The sequence below is a fragment of the Xiphophorus hellerii genome, chromosome 10 (genome assembly GCF_003331165.1).
Source record: "Xiphophorus hellerii strain 12219 chromosome 10, Xiphophorus_hellerii-4.1, whole genome shotgun sequence".
Classification (NCBI taxonomy): Eukaryota; Metazoa; Chordata; class Actinopteri; order Cyprinodontiformes; family Poeciliidae; genus Xiphophorus; species Xiphophorus hellerii.
The window spans coordinates 4,541,801-4,559,318 of NC_045681.1; the positions used below are offsets into that span (position 1 = coordinate 4,541,801).

At 38.5% G+C, this 17,518-nt stretch overlaps 1 protein-coding gene across 1 annotated transcript in view; it reads right to left on the minus strand.

The window, feature by feature from the left end:
* Positions 1 to 1,290: 1,290 nt before the first annotated feature.
* The window catches only part of lrp2b (low density lipoprotein receptor-related protein 2b), a 43,424-nt gene continuing 27,196 nt past the window's right edge, over positions 1,291 to 17,518 (minus strand). The window contains exons 51-81 of the mRNA XM_032573385.1: positions 15,729 to 16,245; positions 15,475 to 15,630; positions 15,100 to 15,270; positions 14,773 to 14,996; positions 14,508 to 14,685; positions 13,341 to 13,537; positions 12,991 to 13,236; positions 12,769 to 12,897; positions 12,483 to 12,602; positions 12,148 to 12,264; positions 11,379 to 11,495; positions 10,655 to 10,792; positions 10,094 to 10,216; positions 9,385 to 9,513; positions 8,077 to 8,208; positions 7,871 to 7,996; positions 7,615 to 7,758; positions 6,701 to 6,866; positions 6,497 to 6,625; positions 6,196 to 6,416; positions 5,162 to 5,344; positions 4,922 to 5,041; positions 4,724 to 4,811; positions 4,139 to 4,203; positions 3,870 to 4,032; positions 3,625 to 3,688; positions 3,369 to 3,500; positions 3,039 to 3,125; positions 2,739 to 2,801; positions 2,588 to 2,644; positions 1,291 to 1,640 (exon numbers count right to left, since the gene is read on the minus strand). Of these exons, the coding sequence (XP_032429276.1) occupies positions 1,602 to 1,640; positions 2,588 to 2,644; positions 2,739 to 2,801; positions 3,039 to 3,125; positions 3,369 to 3,500; positions 3,625 to 3,688; positions 3,870 to 4,032; positions 4,139 to 4,203; positions 4,724 to 4,811; positions 4,922 to 5,041; positions 5,162 to 5,344; positions 6,196 to 6,416; positions 6,497 to 6,625; positions 6,701 to 6,866; positions 7,615 to 7,758; positions 7,871 to 7,996; positions 8,077 to 8,208; positions 9,385 to 9,513; positions 10,094 to 10,216; positions 10,655 to 10,792; positions 11,379 to 11,495; positions 12,148 to 12,264; positions 12,483 to 12,602; positions 12,769 to 12,897; positions 12,991 to 13,236; positions 13,341 to 13,537; positions 14,508 to 14,685; positions 14,773 to 14,996; positions 15,100 to 15,270; positions 15,475 to 15,630; positions 15,729 to 16,245 (4,541 nt within the window). The 3' untranslated portion in view covers positions 1,291 to 1,601. The remainder of the gene's footprint in view (positions 1,641 to 2,587; positions 2,645 to 2,738; positions 2,802 to 3,038; positions 3,126 to 3,368; positions 3,501 to 3,624; positions 3,689 to 3,869; positions 4,033 to 4,138; positions 4,204 to 4,723; positions 4,812 to 4,921; positions 5,042 to 5,161; positions 5,345 to 6,195; positions 6,417 to 6,496; positions 6,626 to 6,700; positions 6,867 to 7,614; positions 7,759 to 7,870; positions 7,997 to 8,076; positions 8,209 to 9,384; positions 9,514 to 10,093; positions 10,217 to 10,654; positions 10,793 to 11,378; positions 11,496 to 12,147; positions 12,265 to 12,482; positions 12,603 to 12,768; positions 12,898 to 12,990; positions 13,237 to 13,340; positions 13,538 to 14,507; positions 14,686 to 14,772; positions 14,997 to 15,099; positions 15,271 to 15,474; positions 15,631 to 15,728; positions 16,246 to 17,518) is intronic.

Here is a 17,518-nt window from a genome sequence, read left to right on the forward strand (position 1 = left end):
TTGCATTTAACAACAGTCGCCCCACTGTTGCCAACTCAGCAACTTTCTTACTATATTTAGCAACATTTCAGACAAAAGGAATTGGAATCAGCAGGTTAGGCTTTTTAAAGATCGGTAATCAGTGATCGGCCAGAAAACTGCAATCAGTGCACTAAGAATTTGTTAGAATTCTTAGTTTTGATGCACTTGTAACTGGGTTGTACTTCTCTTATGTTGTAATTACACAAAATATAGTTTTTTTTGTTATTCAGATTGTTCCTTACCTGACTGTAACACCTTTGAAAACTCCGTCGTTGTTATAACTGTCTGACTTTAAGATCGGGAACCCGTTGTGTACCCCGTTTGTCAAGTTGTCCTGCGGCATAGGTGGGTGTTTTTTTTTTATCCAAATAAATACAGTTTATTATTTATTATTTTCATAATCAGTGTTGTAATACATAAATACATTTGTTTATGTGAATGACTAAGTGAACATACAATTGCAAAGTAGCAGGAATTTACTTCCGTTTTGCTACATACTTCTGTTTTGTGTAGGACTTGGAGCGGGCGGCCCATTTTTCTGTTTGTTGTTCTCGTCAGGATAAATTGACAAAGACAAACCGTGTCATTCCATAAAACCAGCAAACGCAGAAAGGATCCGGTTACATCCAGTCGGATGTGGAAAAACACAGGATTTTCTGTCGCTCAGAAGAAAACTGACATGTTCCAACTCTAGTTTTTAAATATGGGAATTCCTTGGCTTTCTAAAACCCATTCTGGTATAACTGGACAATTCATGCATGCGGTAATGTTCCCACAGTCCCCGAAGGCAGCACTGTGTGCACACATGCTGTGAGCTGCATGCCTCTTTGGTGTGCATCTCTCCCTCCCTCCACCTCTCTGAGTGCAGCTCGCTCTCTGGGTGATGCCTCGTGGGGAACCAGCAGGTTGGAAACATGGACTGTGAATCATCACGAGGCACGAAAACACAGCTCCCACCGCCCTTCCCAGCCCCTCTCTCTTATCTGCCTTGTTCACTTGTCTGTGGTGCCTCCGCTCGTTTGGCTGGCACGGCCCTAATGTGTTCAGACACACCGGAGTGTGTGAGAAAAGGCACACAGAAGTGTTGTGGTTGCTCTGCGATCACAGGATTAAATAGAGGATGACAAAGCGTTTCGCAGTCGCTCAGTGGGTCAGACGCAGAAGATGGAGATCAGAGTTTTATCTGTGATCAAAAGGGATAACGCAGGGGGGAGCCTCTTCTTGTGATTAGACTGAAAGATCAAAGAATAATGCCAGCGACAGACACAATTTAATGATAAAAGTTTAATAAAAGATGCTTCATGGAATTAAAATTTACAAAAGAGACAAACTCTTAATAAAGAATGTTTCAAAGGTTTGATTTACAATATTCGCTGAACTAAACCAGCCAGATTCTACTCATTAGAAATCACATATTCCAGATTATATTCATACAAATACCTTCACTGAAGTTAAGTTACATCTAAAGGTGTCACAGAATACTGTGCTTTCTCTTTCACAAGGTTTCTAGATAAATTTAGTTGAGTCCATGTTTTTATTTCCGGTGGGTTTATCTCCCATCCAGGAGCGCAGAGGTCGTCTCAAACGTCGGAATCAGAAGTAGACTCTCGTTCGTATGCCTGCAAGAACATCAAAAATGTTGTATAGAGATGCAGCAAAATGAACTAGTTTCCATCCAAGTTAAAGTCACTAACACTGTGAAGATGTGTGAAAAAATAAAAATAAATAAAGCCTTTAATTTGAGTACATACAGGATTATCCTTCTGCTGTTAAAACTGTATAAAATAATGACAGTTCTTCTCTCTACAAGGGTCTCCAGGTTTTTATCCTGGAACTAAGATTTTCTAGGGAGATAAATTTTGCACCTAAAAAACATTTCTGAAATGATTTTGTCACTTTTCGGATTTTCATTCATTTAAAAAGTAGTAGTATTGGTAGTATTTATTAGTATTTGTAGTATTAAAGAACAAACACAACTAAACTAGTTTTTCCAAGAACATCTGCCCTGCTGTTTGCCTTTTTTTGCTTTTATTGTTTTTATTTTATTTTTTTTGTAAGTTTTTCTTTCTCATCTTAGGATCCTGTTGTTTGGATGTTTCTGTGAGTATTTGTGAAACTGTCAACTGTTAATAAAGTTGAGTTGAATTGTTGATGCTATATATTCTAACAAGAATATTAGGGCATTTAGAAGAGCAACAGGCCCACAGCATCACAGATCGCTCACTGTACTTAACAGTAGGAATGAGGTAGTTTATTTTTTATTTCTTATTTTGATGTCAGTCCCACCTGGAGTGTTTGTTGTAGGGAAAGTTAACTCTTAGTCTTGAGTAATACATTTTTGTTTACATTTGTGATAGTAGGACAAAAAAGAGACTTTTTCTGGTGCTATTGTAGTTTTGGAATCCTAATTTTACAAAAACAGTTTGAGAACACAGGAAGAATAAATGTTCTTAAGGCTTTCTACCACATGGCATTGCTTTATTAGGTAAATATTTACTTCAAATAAAACATGAGACTTCATTGGCTACATGATAGAGAGATTTCTGCATGGTGAGTTTTCGCTCACCATGTAGATGGGATTCACGACGGAGTCTGAACCTTCATCAGGAGTGGGTTTGATTTGCTGTTGAAAACAGAAATGAAGTTTCGATTAGACAAAGGTTTTACAGAGGCCGTCATCGGATTGCAAACCTTTTGTCCTAAACTTTGATGCATACCTCCATGGCTACCCGGGAACTTGATGCAACATCAACATCCTCTTCAAATGCACCGACAGCCTCCTGAGAAAGAAGACAGGCAGGAAGATTAAATCCTTGATGCTGAGCTCAGAAACATGAGGTCCGGAAACACAGACTTACAGAATAAATAGAGACAGATAGAGATATATAGCTAGATGTAGATATTTAGATAGATGTAAATGTAGATATATACATAGATGCTGATAGGTATAAACAGACAGATCACAATATCTATCACAATAAAAAGAATTTATTGTTTCAATTGGTTAATAAACTGACCTTAGAAATGGCAGATTTAGCTGAACTTGTTGTGAGGTCACCCATAGCTTGACCTTCCTCCACATACAGGGGGTTAATAATGTTCTCCTGAGGAAGAATAAATTAAGCTCATCAACATTTATGCTGCATTTGTTTACAATGTCATGAGCATAAATTATAAATGTCGTTTAAACATATTTCCATCAAAAAACATGAGAAAATGGCATCAGACAGAATACATTTAACAACATATCTAGAAGGATAAGAAGTTTTCCAGCTATGAACAGGTTGAGGTGTGAGTGGAATAACTCCAAAGTGGAGGCGAACAATTGTGTGTGTGTGTTTAATGACCTTGTGTGTTTGAGCAGGAGTGGAAGTGGGCGTCACCCTGCTGGTAGAGCCAGGCTGCCCTTCAGCTTCATACGCTGGATTCTCGAAGCTCTTCCCCTCCGTGTCAAAGATCGACACGGAGATGGAGGGAACCTGACCCCGGGCGGAAAATACAGCCGTTTATTTACACTGTTTACCAGCCGGGTTAGACGTTTAAAACGGTGCTGAAAAATCATAATAAGACAAAAAGAAGGTAATAAAGATAATTATTACTGACTGTATCTCCGTTCGGCCTCGATTCATTCTCTGCTGTATTTGGTCCATTTTGGGTGAATCCGTTCCTAAAAGTTAACAACAAAACTCAACGTGTCAAAACGCTGACACAGTCAAATGCATTAAAAATATAGAAACTGCCTTTAAAAAAGTAGAATATAAACCAGTTTTAGCATCCAAAATATGTTGTAATATTTGTCCCATGTGCATCTTTCTGCTAGGATTGAATATTTGACCTCAACAGCTTACCTTAAACCTGAGAAAGTGGGCATGGATGGCATACTGGGCATACTGGGCATGCTGGGCAAGCTGCCCTGCAGCCTCTCCATGATGTTGGACTTCTTCCTGCAGAAGTAAACCAGAGCCACCAGCAGGGCCACAACCAGCACCGTCACCCCAATGGCTATTCCAACTGTCAGGGAAACACAAAAGGAAGAGACACAGGATGAGACTTTTTGATAATAATATTAATGTTATTTTTATTTTCCTCTGTTATATCTATGGAAATAAAAACATACCTGAAGATGCAACCACGTTGTGCACACTGGTCTGGCAGTAGTCACCCTTCCATGCAGAAGGACATCTGTGGAGTAAAAACATACATAAAAAACCCCACATTGTTTATATTCTGAATAAATATTCAACTTATTGGCATTCATAATTTCAACACTTAGCTTTGGAGATTTTTACGATATCCCCCACAGATTAAACATAGATGCTTTCCAGTTTTTTTTGTCACAGTTTCAGTTTTTAAAAAAATTTCAATCATCTAACTGACTTCATTTAAGAAAGTAGCCATTTCCCTGCAGCCTCTGCCTGACTTTTAAAGTGTTTTCTTGTCTTTCCTATTTTTAAAGGAGGGGCAAAATAAAGTGTGTATCTCATACAAAGACCCCATTAAACAAGTCATTTGTTAGAAATAAAAAGTTTTTAAACAGTCTGAACCATGTTTCATAATGAATTAAATTAAGAATTTCCCCAGTGAAGGTTGGATTTTTCATCTTTTTTACTGTGTGTGATCATGGCATTGCAATAAAAGATGAACTTGTGTTTTTTCATTTTTAAGACAGTTTAATGCAGTGAAACAGAACCCAAACTCTTACATGCAAAGAGCCTTGTTGTCGTCAAAGTAGCACGTGCCTCCATTTTGACACTGGCATGGTGGAGGCATGGTGGGCGGTGGATCAAAACCTGAGCAATCATAGAAGTACTGAGTGAGTTTTCTCTGTTCTTGTATCTGCACAAATTCATCTCCTTCTGCTCTCTTAACACAAGTGAAGCTAAAAGGTTTTGTTTCTTACCGGCGTCGCATTCTGTGTTGCTGCCGGTGATGAAGTTGGTGCCCTCAGGACAGGCGCAGGTGTAGCCTCCTGGCCGGATCAAGCACAGGTGGCTGCAGGTTCCTTTGCATGGATTCTTTACTGCATGAGTAAAAAAAAAAAAAAAAAAAAAGGTGGAATGAAAAGAGTGGAGAATAAAGGACATACTACGACATTCTCTTCATAGAGTTGTTGAACATGTGATGTGAGTGTTGGTCTTACTGGCCATGGAGTTGTATCTCTGCTGCTGGTACACAGAGATCTGAGTCAGCCAAGGTCCAGCAGTCAACAGTTTCACTTTGTCTCCTTGGCCAAACTTGTCCTGCCGGAAAATCTCGCCTTTCTCCTGAGTGCTCCAGTAAACGTGGTCCTCAAACACGCACACGCTGAAGGGGTTTCTCACATCTACGCATTAAAAAAAAAAAAAAGACAGAAAGTTTGATATTTTATAAGCTTCAGGCATGTAAATGCAGCAGACCCTGAAATTTTCCACATAATCAAACCACTTGGACAATCAAACTTTAATCTCTTTATTTGATAAACCAACATGAAATAGTGCACAGTTATGCTGGGAGAATAAAAAGAACTATCTTTTTGGTTGTCAATCTTTTCTACAAGTACCAGTCTAAAAGGTGTGGCACGAATTGGTGTTTACCCTGGTTAATCTCTAAATAAAATAAACCTAATTGTCATAAAATGTCGGCTAATTACCTACTAGAGTCCAACATGTGACGGTAGATTTCAGGGAAAAGAGAGAATCAAACAGCCACATGGCCTTTTATAAGTATAGAAGGGCTGCAAAAATACGAAACCAGTATTTTTTTGTCTGTTTCTATAGTGCAAATATCTTAGTACAGTATTAATAAGACAAAACTAACTTATCAGTAACTTTTGAACAAGGAGCTTGTTTTATGTCAATAATTGCTAAATGCTAGTCCTACTGGCAGATTATTCAAATAATGTGTCAGTGGGACTAATACTCTTTAATCAATATTAAGGAAACACTGACTTAAAACTGGTTTGGTCTTATTTCAAGATATTTGCGCTAGAAACTACATCAAAAATACTTGGTAAGATTTAGTGTTTAGTGTCATGTATAGATCAGGTGGGAGAGTCTAGTCTATTAGTCCAACACTAAACAAAGGCGACTTTCAAGGAGAAGCAGCAAGAAGACAGCCATTATTTATTACCTTTAATTACTGGGTCATATTTATTGTACAATGTGAGCCTTTTAAGACCCACTTCCTGTTTCTCACCTATAAAAACTGCTGTTCTGCGTTGCTCTCCTGAAGGCAGAACAGACTCAATACGGCTTTCCTTGGAGTCCGACCAATAAATTCTGTCGCCGTTGGCGAAGTCGATGGACAGGCCGGTGGGCCAACCCAGGCCGTCGGCTACTAGAACTTTTCTCTCCTGCCCGTCCAACCACGAACACTCGATCTTAGCTACGTCTCCTCGGTCTGCCCAGTACAGCATTCTGCAGCAGGAATTAGACAAGTAATTTTTACAGGTTTGTTTTATTTCTGTCAACAGCAACGCAATCTTTTTCTGCCTTACCCGAGCCGAGGGTTGACCGCCACAGCAGATGGATACCCCAAATCAGTCTTCACAAGATGCTTCCTGTAGCGTCCATCCAACATGGCCACTTCTAATCTTTTCAGCCTGGAATCTGCCCAGTAAAGGTTTCTAGGAAGAGAAAATACAAACTTCTCATTAGTGGACATTCTAATAACAAGCTTATACAGAAATCAAGTACCTCACCTGCCCACCCAGTCCACAGCGATGCCATCTGGTGTTGTGATGTATTTGATACCCAGGTCAACAGCAGCAGCGATGTTATTACTGCCATCGTCCACTGAAGGTATGTAAGCTCTCTTAATGGCACCAGGCTCAGCATCCTTACCAGCAACAGTGAAGTATACCATACCTAAAAGGTTAATAAACAAAATGCAAAACTTACTGCATAAATGTGACCTACTATGCTTCCTTTAACAAGTTAGGATTCGCCTACGGTGTATATAAAACATGTTCATTACATTTTTTGCACAAAATCATTCTTAGATAGTGAGATAAAGATGAGATTTTCATTTTTATTTTCAACTTCTTTCAGAATGAGTTGTTTTAGGGCGTCTTGTCACTTTACATCCTAATCTATATAAGATGCACCTGGCCATGCCCCCACAAATCAAAGTTTACACTTGCACCTGAAAATGGCTGCAAACAGATGCAAAATTATACAACTGTGCATCTTTGAAAAGCAGAAGTGGAGCCTCCTGCACAACCAACAAGAATGCATCAAGTGGCTTTTGAGCGGTAAGTCAACAATAACACACTTGTTTTTTCCAACAGCCATTGTACATACAGCAGTAAAACAAGCTGATCAAATGTGCTGGAGCTCTGCTTGGATTTCTAGAGGGGCAAGGGTTGTCTGGGGTTGCTAGGTAACAGCGCAGTGTCTGTTAATTGTGGCTCAACAATCGGGAGGTTTTTGATACGGCTCATTTTCCAGAAACAAAAAAACACTAACATATTGCCAAAAAAAAGTCTGGGTAGTTTTTTGACGTGCTGAGTGTCTGAGAACCATTTGAGACTTAAATGGAAGTATAATAACGTAAAAGATGTGAATTTTGCACAAAATGTTCCTGTTAAAGCGACGACTGGTAAAAGCGTCTTACTGAATCCAGTGTTGTTGTGGTCCCAGTCGTAGTCCAGAGCCATGATGCGCTCCTCCTCCTGGAGGAAGTCGTGGTAAGTTTCCGCCTGCAGGTTGAACCTCCGGATCCGAACGCTCTCCGGTAGCAGCAGCAGAGGAGCGGCTCCTGAAGGAGAAGCACACGCTACATATTTTAGCACATATTTACCACGGTGGAAATGTCCCTCGATTTTTCTCACCCCGTAAGTTGCTTCAGGCCCATAAAAGATTGCTCTCACCTTCAGCCTCACACATCTTTCCTTCACCCACTTTCCTGTAGCCAGATGAACACTCGCAGTCGTAGCTTCCTTTGGTGTTCTTACACACCTGAGGACAGGTGCCGTACTCTTTACACTCATCGATGTCTGCAAGACAGAGAAAATTGTCAGGTTCTGAAAGGGAGAACAAGTGGGTTTGGACCTCTTTGGGTTGGGAATGCGTGTACCGAGGCAGTTGTAGGTGCTGTCGGGGTCCACCTTATATCCAGTCCTGCAGGAGCAGATAAAGCCGGTACCGTCCAGGTTGGTGCAAACGTGTTGGCAGAGCTTCTCATCGCAGTTCCGATCTTGGCCGAAATCTGGATTCAGAGTTTGTAGAAAAAAACAAACAAACAAACAAAACATTGTTAAAAAACTCAAGAAGAAAATGGGAAAAGAACAAGAGGAATTTTGATCTTTATGTAAATATCAAAACAGAAAATGTTCACATCAGATCTTTTTATTACCTACTACCTAGCTTCTAGGGTTTGCAGCTATTTTATAAAAACACTTCAAAACATTTCGAGGCCCTTTTTAAGATTGATACATCAGTTAGGAAAATAACCTAACTTACTTTAACATCTTACTTAACTCAAGATTAGCAAAGCTAACAACTAAAGTGAGTTAAACAGAACGTTGTAGTTCAAAACTGCAACGTTTTAATGTTATTTTTTGCATAGATCAAATACCTTTATTGCAAAAACATAGAATATTATCAAACATTTTTGTCTAGTTTTATGTGCAAATATCTGTGTACACTTGAAATATGACAAAACTAACATACAAGTAACTTCTCAGAAAGATATATGAGCTTATTTTAAGTCAATAATTCCTTAATACTGATGAAAAAGTGCTAGCTGTAAGTGAAATAATCTGCCAGTGGAACAAGACTTTTTCAAATTATAATATGAGAAAAATGTCTTATTCCACTGCCAAATTATTTCACTTATAACTAGAAATTTTCAGCAACATTAAGGAATTCATTTAAAACAAGTTCCTATATTATGGTGAAAAGTTACTTGTGATTCAACTTTGTTTTCTCTCAGCTTTACTAAGACATTTTCATTAGAAACTAAACCAAAAATACCTGGTAAGATTTTGTGCTTTTGAGGTGTTTATGTTTTTAAAAACTTGTCTTCTTATAAGTCAAACATGGTTTTGTATCGCCAGAAAGTTCTAGCTTTAAAAAGGCAACAAGTTCAATTTTGTTACCTTTTATATGTTATAACCGTAACACCCAGTAGAAGATATGAAGCCGTTTTTAATAAAGCAGCCCTGTCAGTAGAGTAACTTAACAACCAATTAAGCAATTAAAGCAAAAAATGGCAGCAGGTAAGTCTGATATACCTCTTTAGTTGGAATTAAACCCCAAATATGTTTAATCTGAAATTTTTTGGTGAATAAATGTCCAACTTTTGTCTAATTTTTCTTACAAATAGACATAGAATAACTCAAATATGTTTTCGATAAGGTTAATAAGTGTTTGTGTTACTCACTGCAGCCCATTTCATCTGTACGGTCCCCACAGTTGTCGTTGTGGTCACAGACGTAAGCCAGGGCCACACAGTGTCCGTTGGTACATTTAAACTCTTCTAGGGTGCAGGGGGCCAGGGTGGGCTCACGGCCTGTCAAAGACGCACAATTATTCTTTAAAGAGACCTAAAGATAAAAACATTTTCCACCACACTTTGATATCAAACACTAAGAGGCCACACAGAAACAATGGTTGCATGTTGTAACATGATATGACCAACAAACAATTTATTTTCCATGAACAAGCCAGTGGGAATGACTACCCTGCCTCTAACAATATAATCTTCTCTAAGAATAATTTGATGGATGTTTAAGCCGATTGTACAACATTTTCATGAAGTGAACTACTTTCTTATCATCTGGAAGCTGGAGGCGTTGTGACCTTTGGGGTCACTGGTTTTACATCGGGATTTCCCGTTTCACTGACCTCGGTTCAGCAAAGGTCAGCGCATTAGAGGGGTTTAGACTAATGCTTGGCAATCTCAGAAACTTAACACAAATCTGGTTATGGCTACATTTAAAAGACAAAACAAATGGACAACAGTTCTGCACTTATCCTGATTTGGAGCTTGCAAATGTGGATTTTTCCACATGTTTCCGAGCTTGCTTTGGATGTGGTGTTGTGGTTTATAGATGCAGATAAAATGTTGTTTGTGTGTGTGTAAATCATACAGAGGACTTCGTCTTCATCGCTGCCATCTCCGCAGTCATCCTTCATGTTGCACAGCAGGCCTGAGTAGATGCAGTAGCCGTTGGCACAGCGGAACCTGGACGGCATCTTACAGGTGACGTTCACTGATTAAAAACAAACATCATTTTACTTCTGTTTTTATCAAATGACGAACAGTTTAAACCAACATTTTTCCAATTTTACATCTGAATTTTCTGTAGGTGGGTCAAGGTTTGTAGCTCATAGTAAATATATTAATTTCCATGTCTGAAGTTCAAACGTGTGTTAAAAAACGTTGTTTTAAAGTCAAAACTCAAACTGTAACACTACAAAAGTTTCATAACAATAAGTCTATAGTTAGTTTTCTTACATGTCACATACTATTGATTTTTATATTTATTGTTAATTTAGCTTAACTCAAAAACAGCTTATTATTTTGAGCTTCTTTGTGTTGATCATAAGAACCTACATATGTACATCAAGATATTCTCATCAGAAACGTTTGTGTTTAAATAAAACCTTTAACAGAATATTATAAGGATAAAAATGGTAATTTTTCTCACAGCAAAGACTGAGCACTTCGTCGGAGCGATCTCCACAGTCGTCGACGCCGTCACACACCCAGCTTGGACTCACACACAGCCGGTTCGCGCACTGGAACTGATTGGGACGACACCAACGGCCTCCTGGGTAGCGAGTTGCTGGAAAAGTCGGAAGAATCAGAGAATCACATTGCTGCAAAAAAAAAAAATGTATAAACCAAATTATTTGTGACGACACAAAAACATTTCTCAAAATTAAGTTGAACAAGAAGATATTCAAATTGAAACTAAAGAATAAACTCCAGTGCATCACTTAAATACATTTTTGTTGCATGTCAATGAAGAAACACTTTGTAGAACTTGTGTTTAAGTATTACGCACAAAACTGAAGTAAAACATGAAAAGAAATGAACTAATCTGCTGTTAAGCTTTCAAACATTTATGGCTTTTACATATTTTCCAGTTTGCAAGTTTCAATTTTGAATAAAAAAAAAGTTTAATTTTACATTTCTGTGATATTAATTACTGCTGTTGCAAGAAAATTACGTTTTCAGTCATTTAAGGAAGTATTCTGGGAACGATTCATGTTAACTTTAATCATAAAGATGTAAACCATTGTGTTACACAACCGTTTGATCATTTTGGAAGCCAGTAATCTGGAATAATGTTTCTATATTTGTAAAAGAAAGTGAACTAAAATGCTTGGATACCTGGCAGGGTTTTGTTAGTTTTCGTGTTTACTTACGACAGCTTGTCTCATCAGATAAATCCAGACAGTCGGCCTGGCCATCACACTGCAGCGCAGTGGGGATGCAGTGACCCGAGTCGCACTGGAAGAAACCCGGGCGACATGTCAGCAGCTCTGAAGGAGAGAGAAGCACAAATTAGGGTCTCTAAGCATCTTTCGTTTAAAAATTCCTGAATTATTTTCCAGAGTCATATTTATTTTTTTCTTATTATTGTTATTACTTTAGGGAGATCTGAGTACACCCTGAAAATGCTTCATCTGTTCTACAAATCATGGGATCAGACTGAAACTGTCCTTGAAATTAAAAAAAGGATTATTATTTTTAGATTTGCCAAATCTGGACTGGATTATCCAAAACTAAAAACTAATTGTGTAAAACAGAGTTTTTCAACTGATAAGTTTTTTCTTTGTACAAATTTTTAAAAGTAGCAGGTGACTGATGTGGAAGAAATTTAAGACAAACAGGTCTTGTTCTCAGACTAAAAGTTGTCTAAAGCCCCAGAACAGTAAAATATAAGTCAGAAACCCAAAAAATGGAAAATTGAAAATCCAAGACACATATATAAACAATGCAGGTTATATAAATATAAATAAAAATGTAATTTTTTAACTTTTAGAATAAAGAATAAAGTCTGGAAAGAAGCATTTTCAGTGCTCAGTGATTCCAGACCTAGAAAGTATCAAAAGCAAACTTAACACTTTTCGCTGATAAAGGTAGACCTGCAAACCAAAAACGAAGTGGGTTTTAAATGCACTGCATGCTCACCGCAGTCTCGTTCATCCGAGTTGTCTCCGCAGTCGTTGTCATGGTCGCACCGCCAGTTTCCAGGGATGCATTGAGCGTTGTCGCAACGAAACTCGCTTTCAGTGCAAGACCTTGGCTCTGGAAAAAAAAAATCAGTCACAAAGAAACATTTATCTACAGCCTGAAAGCAGCTGATTCATCTGATATAAAGCTTAAAAGGAAAGGAGAATAAATTAACAAAGTACAAATTAGATTAAAAAATAGCAAAATCTATAAAGCAAGAGAAACATGGATGTAATACTTTTTAAGAAGCTTCAACAACGACTGAGTTCAAACATAAAGAATCAAAGACTTACCGCAGTTTCTCTCATCCGATCCATCGCCGCAGTCGTCAGCGCCGTCACACTTCCATCGTATGGGAACACAACGGTGGTTGTCACAGCGGAAATCTCCCAGAGGGTCACAGGTCAGCTCCTCTGTTTGGGCGATTGAACACATGGTCAGTGAATAATGACTGCAGTTTGGTATCAAAGTTAATAAGCTCTTGGTTTATTGTTTGCAGTCAGGTAGAAAACTCCTCAAAAGTAAAAGAATATTGAAGGACAAGAAGATCAAACGTGGATGTAACAGGTAAGAACTGACCGCAGCCTTCCTCGTCGCTGTTGTCCAAGCAGTCGTTTGTGCCGTCGCAGCGGGCCCACTGAGGAACACAGCGGTAGTTTGTCTTGCAGGAAAACTCTGTGTCTTCATCACACTTGTATTCTGGACCCACTGAGAAGAGACAGAAAGATAAACGAGAGGTGAGATCTGAATGTGCAGGAACATGCAAGACGTTCCAGTAACACCAGACCTTCTGATACTTACTGCAGGTTTCAAACGGCTCATCTGATCCGTCTCCGCAGTCGTCCTGGGCGTCACACACGTAGCTAGAAGGTAGGCAGCGGCCATTGGCGCACTTGAACTCTCCAGGTCGGCAGGTCTTCTGAGAACAAGTCTCTGCGTCCTCATCGCTGCCGTCAGAGCAGTCGGTGAATCCATCGCAGTGCCAGGACACAGGGATGCACTTCTTGTTTTTACACTGGAACTGGTTCACCTCGCATCGATGATCGCCTACAAGAACACGAAACACAACATGAACCGACTTCCACTAAGAATCTGATCAGATTTGATTGAATGATATATTTAATATTTTCAGGTTTATGAAACTCCCATACTGCAGAGGGCAGCGTCCTCATCTGAGCTGTCAGGACAGTCTGGGTGTCCGTCGCAGAGGAAACCGGGGAAGGTACAGTTCCCGTCCCGACACTGGAACTGGCCGATGCGGCAGTACCGAGGTGGACAGGTCTGAGGTTCGTCTGAACCATCGCCGCAATCTGATTGGCCATCGCACTTCCACCATATAGGCACACATCTAGAAAAACACACAAAAACGGTGGCAAATTAAGATAGATAGATAAACCTTTATAATTAATTTTCCCTTCAAATTTCCTGTTTTGAATTTATATGAATTAATAGAGATGTTTTTAATTTTCCATTTTTATTTGATCATGAGTTGTGAGCAAATATTGGAATATGTCAGAAATCCAAGTCAAATTTAAAGACCTTTATAAGTACTGTAAATAATTTATTAATTTATCAAATAAAAAAATAATCAGTTGTTAAAAATTAACCAAAAACTTAATTCATTACATATTAAATTCTCTAATGTTTATTTATTTCATATTTCTTTTCTCAAATGAAATGATCTAAACTGACATTGGATTGCTTGAGTCATACAGCCACACAACAACAAACTAATTACTAATCACAAACTAATCAGTGGTAAAATTTCCAATTTCCAATTTTACCACTGATTTTTGTAAAAAAAATTGTAAAAATTTGGGAGATAAAATAAATGAATCTGTTGCAACATAAAAATGTTTAAAATCAGTAAACTATATACCATCAACAGATAAATGTGTGTGCTATGAATATTTAAGAAATGAAAATAATTTTAAAATGTAAATATTTTATTTAGCATTTTATAAATTGTGAAGCCATATCTAATTAATTTACGCAGTTATTTACATTTTCTTTTAATTTTCAATTTTTTTCCCAAACCTATCTTTGTATTAAATCAGATGAAAATTAGCCCTCATTGCTAAATCTGTTTATTGATTAATTTGCACTGTCACTTATTAAATAAATTAACATTCAAATTGTGACACTTGTGCCTCTCTCAAAATATGCTCATTATTATAATTTTATTAGATTTCATTTCTAACGTTTAGTAAAACATCTTTGTGATGGTAGTTGACAAATTAGGAGTGATTTGATGAATAAGTATAACAGTTGATTATGAAATGAAACAGATACGAAGCAGCATTTTCCGTCAGACTAACTTCTCGTTGTCTCCACAGCGGAACTGGGTGCTGGAGCAGTCTGCCACACACTGGATCTGAAATCCCAACGCTATGCCAATGAAGTGATCCGGACACTCGCAGGAAGCTTGCTGACCTCCAGGAGCGATCAGGCACAGATGGCTGCAGGTCAGGTGATGTGAGGAGCAAGGGTTCTCACCTGGTGAATAAAATTATCCCAAAAAATAATAAAATTGTTGTTGTAGTCTTCTCATACACTCAATTTAAATAGTATATATTGATTTACTTCTAGGCTGCCTGTAAGGGTGGTGGACTCGTATGTCATAGGGCCGATGGGTGTTGTTCCCCATGATGATGCGCTGCTCGCCGGTATATTTATGCGCTCTCTCTAAGGTGTGAGTGTTCCAGTCCGTCCAGTAGATCCAGTCTTCAAACAGGGAAGCAGCAAAGACGTGAGGAAGAGTCCCACCAATGGCCCGGTGTCGGTTCTGGCCGTCCATGTCTGCATAGCTAAAATATTTAAACAAAAATGAGAGGAAATTTGTATTTGAGATCCCAAAAGGAAAACACTTTTCACAGTTTGTGAATGCACTGTAATTTTTTAGTGACTCACTCCAAAAAGTTAAGATGTGAATCAGCAAAGAAGATTTTGTTGGTGGTGTAGTCGATGGTCAGAGCGTTGGGCCACTCCAGTTTGGTCGTGATGATGGCGCTGATGTTCCTGCCATCCATGCCAACTCTGCCGATATACGCTTTGTCGCCCCAGTCTGTCCAGTACAGCCATCTGAGAAAAAGAGACATTCAGGGAAGAAGAAGGAGGGCGAGAAAAAGTCAAATAATGAGATTAGGAGGAATTCTTATTCAAATATATCATTTATACATACGATTAGATCTTAAAGTTACAAAAATGTCTCACACAAAGACTTAAAAGGATTTTTTTTGAGTTATTCAACAACTTTAAAGCTTGTGCTTTATTGTGTGCGTGTACCCATATTTGGGGTTGATGGCCACGGCGCGCGGTCGGCTGATGAAATACGTGTAATTTCCGTTTTTAAACTCTCCGGTCACCAGCTTCTTCTGGTAGCGCCCGTCCAACTCCATCACATGAACCGAGCTATAATAACTATCCACCCAGTACAGCTTCCTGCAAGATGCAAAACATTCTTACTGACGTACTTTAATTGCAAACATTTGACTATAATATATAAGCGTAAACCTATACGTTGCTCTCTTTTTACTCACCTTCCCACCCAGTCTACTACCAGGCCTTCAGCTCCTCCGATGTTATGAGCCACTAGTGTCTCTCTGCCAGTGCCGTCAAAACGCATCCTCTCAATCTTTCCAGCACCCACATCCAGCCAATACAGCCATTTCTCATAGTCATCATAATCTACAGCGACCACATTTGACAAGCCCTGCTGCGCTATGCCAGACTTCGTCCCATCTACGTATAAATAACGGATGTAGTAGCGATTGCTGTACAACAGGTAAGAGGGGACGCCGCTGTTCTGACGACAGGTGCGTCCGTCCGGTTCGCGGATGTACCCAGGAGCGCATTTACAGTGGAAAGAGCCGACGCTGTTCTCGCAGATCTGACTGCACACAGCCGGCGTGGTGGTGCACTCGTTGATGTCCTCGCAGGCTTTTCCATCGGGCATGAGGCGATAGCCTGGGTTACAGGAGCAGTAATAGCCGGTGAGGGTGTCTGTGCAGAGCTGAGCGCACTGATGGACCTGTGTGTTCAGACACTCATTGACTCCTAAGCAAAAATAAAAATAAAAAAATAAAAAATAAAGATTAGTTTTGCACTGAGAATATTTAAAAAAGCAAAAATAGCCGAAAAACTCTAATTACTCTAATTAGAGTTGGGAAAAAATATAATGTATTTACATTTTTTTGTTTAAACAGGCCAGTGTTTTAAAACTTTGTAGCAGATTTTGGTATGTTTTCTACAGAAGAGCTTCTGACTTTTTTCTCAGACTTCTGACAAAAATAAAATTCTGAGAAAACGGTCAGAATTGTAAGAAAAGAGTCATTTTGTTCTGTTGCCCTAATCCTCTTCCATACTTCTTTATGTTTTTGTTGACAAATAAATAAATAAATCTCCATAAAATACATTATACATATGTAGATTTCTAAAACACACACGCCATGATCTAAAATGAACAGTGATCCATAATTAGCATTACTGTGGCAAAGCACACTTGCTAAAAGTTAGAACAAAGTTTGAAGTTTTGATGCATGCTTTGAATAAGAAAAAGATGCGCCACCTGGTGGACAAACAGAACAAAATAGAAGCGTAACAGAAGAATCTTGTAGATTATGCTGAGATGAAAGTGTGACAAAAAAAATGTTCCCTTTAATGATTTCCATTGGGAACTTTTTCCCCCTAGACAACAAGAGTAAAGGGAATTGTTGTAATGTCAATGACACAAAGCAAGCGATCGTCCACTGTCTTGCATAAGAGGAGTGAATTCTGCATCCAATCTGCTGGATTTCCTTAGAATGATAGTTTGAGCTTAATGCACTGTTTAACAACTAGGATTATTGGTACGTGGGATTGAATTAAAATGATGTGGCTCAAGATGAGATTTGTTTTGGATTGTCTCTATATAAAAACACTGCAAAAACAAGTAGTTTTGTCAAGTTTTTAGTGCAAATATCTCAGTACACTTGAAATAAGACAAAACCAACTTAAAATGACTTTTCAGTAAGATATAGGAGCTTGTTTTAAGTCAATTGTTTCACTTATAACAAGACAGTTTCTTCGTGTTTTTAATGAAATGATCTTCCAGTGTAACTTTTCCATCAATGTTAAGAAATTATTGACCTAAAACAAGCTCCTACATCTTGCTGAAAAGTAATTTTAAGTTAGTTTTCTCTTATTTCAAGTGTACTAAGAAACTGGACCAAAAATACTTGGTAAGATTTTGTGTTTTTGCAGGGTAAAATTTAATTGAATTGAATTGAACTGAGACAACTATTCTGCAAATAAAATATTTGAGCTACAAAGTCAATCACTCCAGTAAAAA